The sequence below is a fragment of the Sphaeramia orbicularis genome, chromosome 22, assembly GCF_902148855.1.
Source record: "Sphaeramia orbicularis chromosome 22, fSphaOr1.1, whole genome shotgun sequence".
NCBI classification, from domain to species: Eukaryota; Metazoa; Chordata; class Actinopteri; order Kurtiformes; family Apogonidae; genus Sphaeramia; species Sphaeramia orbicularis.
In genome coordinates, this window is record NC_043978.1 from 41,285,296 (window position 1) to 41,297,831 (window position 12,536).

General features: G+C 39.7%; 1 protein-coding gene across 1 annotated transcript in view; it reads right to left on the reverse strand.

The window, feature by feature from the left end:
• Window positions 1–4,266: 4,266 nt before the first annotated feature.
• The window catches only part of alk (ALK receptor tyrosine kinase), a 405,435-nt gene continuing 397,165 nt past the window's right edge, over window positions 4,267–12,536 (reverse strand). Inside the window, exons 26-29 of the mRNA XM_030126874.1 lie at window positions 10,575–10,676; window positions 10,176–10,310; window positions 9,028–9,118; window positions 4,267–7,397 (exon numbers count right to left, since the gene is read on the reverse strand). Of these exons, the coding sequence (XP_029982734.1) occupies window positions 6,312–7,397; window positions 9,028–9,118; window positions 10,176–10,310; window positions 10,575–10,676 (1,414 nt within the window). The 3' untranslated portion in view covers window positions 4,267–6,311. The remainder of the gene's footprint in view (window positions 7,398–9,027; window positions 9,119–10,175; window positions 10,311–10,574; window positions 10,677–12,536) is intronic.

Consider the following 12,536-nt stretch of genomic DNA (forward strand, 5'->3'; position numbering starts at 1 on the left):
TGAAACGTAGATGCAATGACGGCGCTGTAGGAAATGTCAGAGCATCACCAAATGTTAATGCTGTACACTCAATAGGAACATGGATCAAACTTATCGTGATGCTAGAGGAAATGTCGGAGTTCACCCAAGGTCATTAGGATTCATTTTCCGGTCACCATGGATACCTGTACCAAATGTACTAGCCGAACAGTCAATAGCTGTTAGAGGATTTACTGAAAATAAGATTGTCAGGTGCAGAGTAAATTCCTTTATGCTCTGATTTTGCAGCCACAGTAGACAATTAAATGGTTAGTCAACTGTTAAACAACTGGGGAGAAATCGAAATTGTATTTGGTGATTTAAATGAAACAATACATTCCAAACATGCTGGGGCCTCATGAATTGTATTTGGGACTGGATTTGACATAGTGTAAAACTCCAGCTGTTATCCCATTAAAATGTAACCTTTATCTAACCTGGTGCTTGTAGAAGAGTCGAGTGGAATGTGTTCACTCTAAAAGACATAGAACTATTTTTGCGGCGTTTTCCAAATACATTTTTATCATCATTGAACCTCATTTCTCACCATTTATTGTAATCCTTACCTCTCTATTTTGCGCTTTTTGTGTGAAAATCAGTTATTCTGCTACATTTAGTTTACTTACCATATAAATGTTCATTTGTCAAATTCAAAGGTTATTATATCGGCTCACACAAAACTGACTTCATGTACAGTTAATGATATATTTTGTTGAAACAGACATTTTTCTTCAAAGTTCCTATTAGTCTAACTACATGGGCTTTATTAGTTAACGTTCAAGAACATGACCATATATCCTCTTTCACTATGGAGCCTCTGAACGTCCAAAAGGGTTATATCTGATGCCACAAAAAGCAGAGATACAACATTTTACCTGAATTATTTAAATGTATTAATAGGATTAGTGCTTAAAATGTTATTAAACACTAAAGATCAGTAGATGGTTTTGGTTTTTATATATATAAAATTATTTTCTCATGAAGATGAAATAATATTTGCATAAAGTAATGTAAAAACCCATCGATTGTTCCTACCTGAAGGTTTGTTGCATTTTTGTTACTTCTGAGATGTGCGAATGTGGTGTGTGATGGCTTATATCACATAGTAAAAATAACGACACAAAGACTGAGTGTCAGTGAAAATCAGTTTGTCATCTTTCTAAGCACAGTTGGACTTCACATTCACGTCTAGAGACCTGCTCTGTTTTTGGCCTCCAGTTTTAGCTCGACAACACTGTATTAAGAAACTGAGGGAGGAGGCACAGCAGCGCTTGTATGTAGATCACAAAATACATCTAATATTTGTTTTTATCCTGATTGTTTATTCTGCCACCAGTTGTTTCTCATCTGAATGTTTGCTCTCACAGTATATTTTTTGTTTTTTATATATTTCTCTGAGGGCCAGCTGAGTCAAGGCCAGTAAAGCATAAATACAGTGTATTAAAAAGGATGCTCCTAAATAATACAGACTATACAGTCAGTTGGGAAAAATGGATGGGTTGACATTCAAGTCTTAAAAATTACAGAGGGCAGTGGTGCCTCCTCCTTGTCCTGGAGAGTGACAGCTGGGATTGTTTTCCATCTTTCTCAGCTCCAGTCATCCATATTTAGCCGGATCAGCAGCGTGTAGACATAAGACAGATGTACCACAGTGTAACAGGATCCAGGACTTCTACTAATGTACCACAGAAATGAGGTGTTTTTGTGATGTTAAATTAAAAGGAGGCTGAAGGATGAGAATTGGAACGACAGAGGTCAAGGCAAGTGTATATAAAATACAAGGGCTGCGAACATCCTGATTATAAAACAGAAGTTGCAATCAAGAAAAAAAAAAACAAAACCCTCAAATGTTAAAATGAGTTCAACCCAAATGAAATGTGTAATCAGTGCTTTTCCTGGTAGAGCAGTTCTCTTCATGTCTGCGTGGGTTCTCCCCAGATACTCCCACCCTCCAAAGACATGCACCTTAATAGGTTAGCTGGTCGATCTAAATCGCCCGTAGGTTTGAATGTGACTGAATGGTAGTCCGTCTGTATCTGTTGACCCTGTGATGAACTGGCAACACGTCCAGGATGTACCCCCCCCCTTCATATGTGGTAGCTGGGATAGACTCCAGAAACCCCACGACCCCGCAGAGCATTAACAGTTTTGAAAATGAATGAATGAATATACAGTCTGTGTGCAAGGTTCATTATATATTACAGGAACTGTTTACTAACCTGTGTGTGAGCAGGGATTCTAAAATATATCAGTTTAGTAAAATGTGAGATACACTATATGGACAAAAGTATTCAGATACATTGAATTCAGGTGTTTCTTTTCTAACAGGTCTAGAAATATTGATGTTTATGTCTCAAATCAGCTGTGGCCTTGATGTGTCACGATATTTTTGTCCATATAGTTTATAAACATCAGTTTCCTTAAAGTTTAATGGGAGATTTTTCTTCCTAAGTGAGATGTGAAAAAGTACAGGGTGGGGAAGCAAAATTTACACTGAACCTTTAGTTGTTTTTTCTCAGCAGGCACTACGTCAATTGTTTTGATACCAAACATATATTGATGTCATAATCATACCTAACACTATTATCCATACCTTTTCAGAAACTTTTGCCCATATGAGTAATCAGGAAAGCAAACGTCAAAGAGTGTGTGATTTGCTGAATGCACTCGTCACACCAAAGGAGATTTCAAAAATAGTTGGAGTGTCCATAAAGACTGTTTATAATGTAAAGAAGAGAATGACTATGAGCAAAACTATTACGAGAAAGTCTGGAAGATACTATTAAAGAGGAATGGGAGAAGTTGTCACCCCAATATTTGAGGAACACTTGCGCAAGTTTCAGGAAGCATGTGAAGGCAGTTATTGAGAAAGAAGGAGGACACATAGAATAAAAACATTTTCTATTATGTAAATTTTCTTGTGGCAAATAAATTCTCATGACTTTCAATAAACTAATTGGTCATACACTGTCTTTCAATCCCTGCCTCAAAATATTGTAAATTTTTGCTTCCCCACCCTGTAGATGGTTAGTTGTGGTAGAAAATTATTATTTAAAGTCGGAGCATGAAAAACGTTTCAGAAATTTAGATGTAGAACATTTAAAATCATACTAATGGATAAAAAAAAAAAAATCAATGTTGAGAGAAATTAAGTAAAAACTCAGGCATTTTGGAAGCAAAGATAATTTCAACAAAACTAACCAATGCAATGATATTTATCACAATATAGAACTGTGGTATTACATTTGTAATCATTGTTTTGTAGCCCAGATCCCTGAAGAAACATTTGAATTCAACATGTCCCAATACTTTTGTCCACATAGCGTATAACCTGTATAATTTCTAGAGGAAAGGCAGAAATATAGGCCTTTAAAACAATTGTCCTGTCAGGAATTGCCATAGTAATATTGTGAATTATCACCATGGTAACTGAAGGCAAAGACTTGAACTAATATATGAAATAGATTAAACCATATGTGATCTAAACCACTAGTCTGCTGGAAAAACTATTGCTATCTGACCCCTGTGCTGCACGAAACAACAGCCTCCAGGCTAACAACCACATGCTGAAAAAGACAAGTTTTGACTTGGATGCTGATCATTCAGTGGGACAGGCTTGCTTGCTTCATGATGTTTTCCATTGTGTGGATAAAGCCAGGGCTCTCTTCTGTACATCCAAATGATTCACCAAAACAAGCCCACACCCCATTTGGACATCGTTCCTGAAACCAAAAGGACAGACAGTTGGGGGAATCTGTTGTTCATGCACTCGTAGTTCTTAGACACATAGCAGTGGCTTTGTTAAATACTCTATTAAAGAAACTCCACAACATAAATCTACCGATTCAGAGACATCAAAGAGAGAGACTTGAATAACCATACAGACAGCAAGGTTTACTATAACCCAACAAAGAGCTGATGATAGCATTAGAATAGCTGATGCACGAGGGCCTTTGAATCCTCACGTATTCAGTCTGCTCAGTTGAAACTACCCAGTGTTGACAGCTGGAAGTCCTACTCTAAATAACGTGTACAATTAATTGCAGTGTTTCTGTGCATGGACGTGGTACTTTTGAGATAAACAACATAAATGTTAGCTGCTGAGACAACATCCCTAAACAAGCTGCTGTGAATCTGCGCTAAATGATGATTGTGTTTTAAAAAATGTAATCAGCACTTCCATTTAGTTCATCTGATTAAATTGGCCCCAATCCCAAATTTGAGATGTGTGAACTGACAGATGCAAAACAGTTATTACATAGTAATTTATTAATTTTGGCGAATGTCTTCTGAAGGGCAATTTACAGCTTTTCCAGAGCCATAGTACAATACTTTATAATTACAACATTTACAGGTGCAGTTTAGTTTCTTTTTACATGACGATGCCAGTGAGCTTTGAAGGGAACACAGAATTAATGCATTGAATACAAATACAGACAAAGCAATGCTTTTCATTAGCCAATATTTAACTTGCTCATCAACTTGGCCTACAAGGATGCATTTGTCTTAATCAGTCAGTGAGCAGCATGACAGGCAGTTGTAATCTGCCAGCAAACATGACAGCTCATCATCACTTTGTGGCGGGAGAACTGACAGGATTGCCAAATACAAACAAGCAAAAGCATCAAAAAACTGACACGCGTTATCGTCATCCACCGAAATATCAAAACTGCCACACCTATTATGGCGTTCTTTGATAAATATAGTGTATTTAACAGTCCTTAAACTGAAGAAAAGCAGACTTTAACCACAGACTAATGTTAACACCATGTGTGACAATGTGTGCATGGGTTACTGAAGCAGAATGGGACTCACTCTGGTCCCGAGGTTCATTCACATGTGGAGCAAAAGCAGTTTGTATTCAAACTTTGCACTCAGACTCATTTGTATTCCACAACACTCACTCTATAATAGAAAAGATAAAATATGCAAATTTAGGAACGTAGAGTGCTTGGAGATAGCAATTTGAAGGTTAAGATTGATTCAGCAATATCCACTATGTTTCTATATCCAGAAAAAAAAGGGGAAGAAACATTTTGTGAACAAGAAATGAATTAATAAAAGAGGTCTGAAAAAGCCACACGTAAAGAAAAGCTTCAACTTGACTGTCTCAAAGCACTCTTTCAACACAAGTGAACAAAAGGAGAGTTTGTGGAGCAGTGATTTCAATAGGACGGGGGCCAGTGGGTTATTGGAAATCTCCAGCAGCAACAAAACCCTTAAATGCTGCTGAGGGCGACTTGTCTTGCACCTCGAATTTTTTTGGCAAATAATCTCTCCCACCTGCGTCCATGCTCTATTTTTATCCATTTACTTGTTTGCCAGAAAACGGCCTTAAAATGCACAGTTGTTGGCCTTTTCCAGTTTTTCAACAAACCCTCAGGATATTTGAAGTTGGCATTATATGAGATTTTTCAAACTCTCCTTTCTAGAAGTAATACTAAAAAATAAATTCGTAAAAACGTAAGTGTAATTCAGCAGATGTAAAATGAATTTGCTTGGATTTTAAAAACCGTATTCATCAATAATTTATAGAGCCACTTCCAAATAATAAATAAACAAATGAATAAATAAACAAGCAGGCAAGCATCAAACATCAACAAACACATTTTTCCCAGTATTTTTTTTAGTATAAAGTCTCTGGTAATCCAGTGTCCAATTCAGTGATATTCTTGAAAAATAGTCTGATACAAGTTGTTTACCACGCTGTTATTTTTCCAAAAGAGTGTGGCTAAGGAGCAGTGTGAGGGTTCAGCAGGTCAGCTGACTCATGTGGCTTGCAGCTTCACAATTGTAATCGTCAAAGTTTGTGACGCAAGGTCTGAAGTCTGGCAAAATATAAAGATTTAGATCCACCTTACAGTCCATTCTCATGTGAACACACACTCATTCTTGATCAGGAAGAAGGTTCCCCTTCCCCATCTTCCTGAGCCCTATACTCACTCCTTTTGTTTCTCTCCCAGCAGTGTCCCACAGTCAACATCCTTCCAGCTATGAAAAAATACATTTTTTTACTTTTTTAAAACTAGACTGTACTGTTACCTCCCAAAGCTTAAGTTCTTTTGATGTGCTTTAGCATCCGTTTTGACATGCCTCCAGTGTTTACATGGGAGAAGCAGATGGACTGATCCAGCTCTGGTTCAAATGGGTCCTTTCCAAACTGGAACATTAAACTGAAGTAGTGGGACGGCATGGGGTTGGTGTAAAACGGACTTTGTCCTGACACAGTGTTTTGTGCTGTGTGTCCTGAACACACAGGGTCTGAAAAAAGGACCAGTGGTACAGGCATTGGGCTAAAGCACGGTGGCGTTGTGGCCCTCCATCCTGGGCAGCCTGGTGTCCTGCACTGTCCCCATGGTGACCAGCAGAGGACGGCTGTCCTCGGACATACCTGACCTACTCAGGGACACTGAGGTGGGGATGGAGGCCCCCCTCTGGTGGGCGGTGGCGGCGGAGGACAGGGAGGTGCCCTGTTGTGGGGGAGGAGCAGAGGGGTTGCTGTGTGTGGCGTCCAGTGGCAGACCCTGCTCCTGGTAGCCATAGCCGATGTTCCCACACGGGAAGCGTCTCAGTCTGTACAGGGGGACAGGGGGGAGGGCGGCTGAATCTAAAAGCAGGGGGGACTGGGCAGCAGGAGGGGGTGGTGGGGGTAAAAGGGGTCTACACAAACTCTGCTGCTGCTGCTGATGGTGGAGCAGCTGCAGTTGGTGCTGTTGCTGGAGTTGATGTTGGAACTGCTTGTGCGGGTGCTGCAGACCCAGAGCTCCAGCCACCTCTGCCACAGTCCGGCCCACATGCTCCTGTCCCTCACCGGGCACCCTGCCAGCACTCCCCCCTGCTCCCCCCACCCCTCCTTGCCTCTGCTGCTGCTGCTTTCTCTGCTGCTGCTGCAGGAACCAGGAGCCATATGTGGGGTTCCACAGACTGGTGCTCTTCCCACTGTGACCCTCTTTCTCTGGTGGGTGGCCCTGGGTGAAGGCCAGGTTAATGTGGCCCCCTTCTGGGTTGGACTGGGTGGAGACATGGGGTCCCTTGGCAGTGAGTGTAGATGCGGCTGCGGAGGTGGCTGTGTTGGTGGTTGTCATGGTGATGGTGGTCTGAGTATGAGGCTGCTGGTGCTGGTGGCATGGCTGCAGCGGAGCTGAAGTCTGTGCTTTGGCCTCTGATGCTGTGCTAGTGATGACAGTGTGCTCCCCTCCCCTCCGGTTCTCCTCTGCAGGATAGGACGGGGGTGGCTGTGCACCCTCCCTGTCAGGCACCTGGGCATTCACCTGCAGAGTTGGAGCTGACTGGTCATCAGGGCGTGTGGGCACACGCTCCTCTTCCTCCGGGACAGGTCCATACTCTATAGGCAGTGGCATGGTCACCACATCTGGATCCTATAATAATGAAAACCAATGTCAGGGATAGGTTAGATTTTCATAGTTAACTTCTGAACTACTGTTAAACTAACTAATTAAATGAGTAGTTTGAATTCACCAACATTCATATTTGCATGTTGATTCTAGTAGTTTATTTTGTCATTTATGTGATTGGGCCATATGAGGAAATAAATTATTTTTGTATTTTTCCATTGCTTTTCTGCTGTAAGTGAACATACTTTAACTTGCCCACCCTTTTTTCTGTCATTGTCACCATCAGGAAAAAAAAAAAAATGTAGTTCATAACATGGTACATGTCAGATATAACACAAGTACAACAAAAGGTCCTTTTTTCAGTAAATTTTAAGGCTTATTTAGGTCGTTATCAAATGGCACCCACTGTTGGGTAGTATCGGCTCTAAAAACGGTCATTTTAGACGAGTGTCCTATATTTTATTCCAAAGTTTTGGTTGATTCAAATAGCATCAAGTGCACCCTGAAGTCATTTTCAGGCAGTGTTGAATAATAGTGTCAGCTTGTGCTCCGAAAATTACATGTTCCTAAAGTGTTGCGATAGTTACTAAACCATTTAAGTGCTCTCTGAAGTGGGCTTTTGGAGGTGGCCGCCATGTAGCACCCAATGTTATGTGGTGTGAAAATGGTCATTTTGGGCTAGTTTTTATTTAATAAAAAAAAAAAGTAGTTCATGTAGCATCAAAACCGTGGCCGTTGGCAAAGCAAATTTGTTCAGTGCAAAAAGGCAGCCAGACCACTATTCTGCTGTTATGATGCTGGACAAGACAGGTTAAAAAAGAAAGAAAAAAAAAATTGTGCACTGAGTGTTTCAGCTTCTTATTAAGCTATTTTCAGGTGATCACAATGTTGACTGAGGAGTTTAAAGGCTGCACTAATTTTTGGACAGGTCTGTTTCTTTGCCACTTTCAGGTGGTCAGCTTAAGTATTTGTTTTCTTTACTGTTTTAAGGTGCTGTCACATTTGACCTCAGTTTAAATGCTTTCAAAAGTACATTTCAATGAGCTTTGGAGTATTCTTTTGAAGTAGTTTAACTTAAAGCGGTAGCACTTGATAGTTTTAGTGTCATTGGGGGAAAATTCCATAATTACCTTTTAGCATATTATAATTCAAGTGGCCTGAGGGGACGTGAAGCATCCACTCCTCACCTGTGTTTTGAGATTGTAGAAAATCTTCCCTGTGGCACCAAGATTTTGTCTAATCACAGGTTTTCAAACCGGTATGAGGGTTAAATGCATGATTGACAGTTTTAATTACCAATCACTGATCAGAATTTGTCAGAGCCAAAGGCGATTGTATGGCTGAACTTTATATCTTGACATAGAGGATGAACTTTCTAGAACAGTATGAACTGGTATCAGGTTCATTTATATTTATATTTAACCTTTTGATTTGATGTGAGATGAGAAAGCTGCAGAAGAAAGGTGCATATTTTACTTTTTTTTTTTTTTCCTCCTGAGTTGGGTTCCTGCAGCTTTAATTATACCATCCCTCTCTCTACGGTGCAGTTACTGTTGTTCAACTCCTTCCAGTGTGACATACTTGAATTTTCCAAAGCTGTTTCCTAAACCCCAGATTCATGCAACAGACAGAATTGAGTTTCCTGTTGAATTACCTGTAAGCAGTAATCAATTCTCTCCAGGATAGTTGAGAAGTTAGGTCTGTCTTCAGGCTGATGTTGCCAGCTCTGCGTCATTATACGGTACCTAAACAGACACAGACGCATAAGTAAACAGGGAACAAAATCCATCTTCGTCAAGTTTCTTATCAATGGTATAATCACATACACACTAGATAAGAAAAATACAAAGGACCAGCTGCATCTCCCCTGCTAACTTAAAATAGCCAGAATGATCACTTCTAGCCAAAAAAAAAAAAAAGTTGTCATATTGTTTTGATTGCTGCAGGCAGAATTCGAGTGTAACCTCCCACCAGTGACTGATTGTATTTAATGGTGTTTTAGAAAGCAAAAGCAACTAACGGTGAAGTTAAATAGCAAGATATGACTTTAATTGCTGAGCTGATTCCAACTGTATTTGTTGCTTTCAGTAATCTTTGTGTGTCTTGTTGCGAGGCTGTATCACAACTTCAAATTAATTAAACACCACAGGGTTATGTTTATTTTTCAAAAGAAGAAAATACACATTTTCAGGGAACTGGTGAGCCAGGTGGTAAAGTGATAGCAGTAGAAATCTGCAAAGCTGTGGCCAACAGGTGTGAAGGATAAAGCTGTGCTATCACAGAGAGGCCAAAGTGTGTTGCCAATGAAAATATACAGAGAAAAATGCTTGTGTGCTTTGCCCATATATGTTTTATAAAAGGGATGACATGAGGGGTGATATCTGAGAAGCTGAATACAAAATGCAGTGTGATTTGGAAATGATTTTTAAGCTCCCTATCGGCTCCCGGTGACTTCTTCCAGATTGGGAGGCAAACATGAAAGAAAATGTAACTGTGACTTCCATACTGAAAGCACTGAGAGCAATCTGCTGTTAAATTTTTTTGACGCCTTCTAGGGCACAACTCGTTTATGTGTCAATATCAGCGAATCATCAGAGCCTTTCATGTGCATCTCTGTGTCTGTGGGCTCACACGTTTTCTATATGCATGAGCATCCTCCCTTCTTGTTTATGTAGTGCTGCTGCATAATTAGCCCTCCTGGGATCACATCTATTCTTTTTTGCGGTCATAGAGCACATACAGTTAATGCATTCATTCAGTGTATGTGTATTTGTTTGTGTGTGTGTGTATATCTGTACTTACACTGGTCCTGGGCAGTTTTTGGGTGGGTCCATCCGTCCCCCATTGGTTACAAACTCCAGCACTTCTTGGTTGCTGCGACTTGGGTATGGCATGTAGCCCAATGAGAAGATCTCCCACAGCAATACCCCAAATGACCTTAGAGAGGCAGATGATTAGTGGAGAGATTAGTTAGAGCAAGAGTGAGACACTAAGGACAATCCAGCCATAAATTATAAGCATCATCAGAGCTGAGGCTGTAAAGTAGAGGAGCAGAGGACAAGAATGAGACAGAGACAAGACGAGGAATTAAAAAAACATATGGCAAGGGTTCAAAGGCGTTGAAGGACAGAAGCAAGAGAGTGGGTGTGAAATAAAGGAGGAGTCATAGGGAGTTAAATATGGAGTGTGATGGATTCTCACCATGTGTCAGTTTTGGATGTGAAGATGCCCTCCATGAAGGCTTCAGGTGGCATCCACTTCACTGGCAGCATGGCACGCCCACCCTTCCTATAATAACTGGCCCTGCATAGAAACACACATGAACATAGAAAATAATAAACATCAGGGTGTGACCTACAGGTGGAACTCCTCCTAATAACACACAATCTGTTTTCTGGAACAGTGACAACATGCTGTTTTTACCATGTGAATGCTGATATTTGAAAACATTTCATTAATGTATCTGTCATCTCCACATCCATTATTCAGCAACAAACATTAAAAGAAGGATGCTGAGAAAAGAGATGGTGTGATTAGATTTTATTTTCATTTCCATATACACCCAAGGAAAAGCACTGTTTGTTTTCCAAGCCAGGAGTCATTATAGTATTATATAAAGCTTTGATTTTCCTTCTTGCCTTTCTATAACAGAATGTGAATGATTTTTATTGAACATATTCAAGTGTACTACGGTATTATTGAAGTAAACAACATCTGTCTTTCCACACCTCTGTGGTGCAGGAAGAAGGGGCAACTTCATCTATTTTCTTATTCATATTATCATGTCATTAAAGGGAAAAATGTTAAATAACACCTAAATCAAATGCTGGTAGCCATATTAGGTTAGAGTTAGGTAACAGGTCAGTAATAAGGTGGTAATATTTCCAGTAATAAAGGTTAAAAACTAAAGGTTAACTTGGCTTATTATCCCCATAGGGACATTTTACCCATTCTAACACATACACACTGTACCTACATTAGAACTCTCCATCTCACACACACACACACACACACACACACACACACACACACACACACTAGGAGCAGTGAGCTACCATTGAAGACACACAGGGACCAATTCCAGATCTTCATCAGCACCGTGGGCACTAACGGGAGAATTAACCTGGGTGTGTGTGTGTGTATATATATATATATATATATATATATATATATATATATATATATATATATATATATATATATATATATATATTTATTTATTTTTTTTTCAAATAAATATTAAGATATAATAGCATGAAATGTGAACATGGTAGTTACTGTATTATGATGATGAAATAAGTTTTCCAAACATTCTGTTTTGTTTCAAGGCGGTACTACACAAATGATAAATGAAATGCTGTGACTTACGGTGCGTTCCAAAGTGCTGGAAGGTGGGAAGTTTCCGACACCCAATTAGGTCAAATGCATTGGAACACCTGTCAAACCTGGAGATCCTAGTTGCGAAGTGGGGCCACATCGAACTACCCAAACCTCATGCACAAACTACAACGTGATGCCAACACAACAATGGTGGTGCATTGTGTGCAAGTTTGCAATGAAAAATTCTTCACACTGTATAATTAGCTCATCCGTCATTTCACCTCTTCCATCTCATTTGTGTACATGAGAACACTGTAGTGTCAACAGTTAAACTGCCTCTGCAGTAAGAAAGCAAATAGGAGCTTAGATCTGTGCTTCTCCATATTTGTTGTTTATGTTCATGGATTGTCTGGAATGCTTTGAGGTGGAACACACCATTACTACCAAATACTACCTTCTTATTTCTAATGACGTAGTATTATTACATGATTATCTATTTATTACCAAACTATAACTCCAAACTATAACTATCACAGTGTTATTACTAATGTGTGATGTTACCCAAGGGCTTTACAAGTGTTTTGTATGTCATTTCTGATCGTCCAAAAGACATCGCTACTAAATAAAAGTGCTCGATGACAAGCTTTCTATGAAAATCTTCCGCACTATCACCATGACAACAGCATTGCCCTCAAAAGCTGAGGCGAGGAGGAAGAAGAAAAATTCTCACAACTAACAATTAATTGTGTTTGATCCCATCGCATCATTTCTGGCTTTCTAACACGTTTGTGCGAGAGACGCTCAAAGAAGTCCTTATCTTGCTGAGAGAAGATTTTTTTGCAG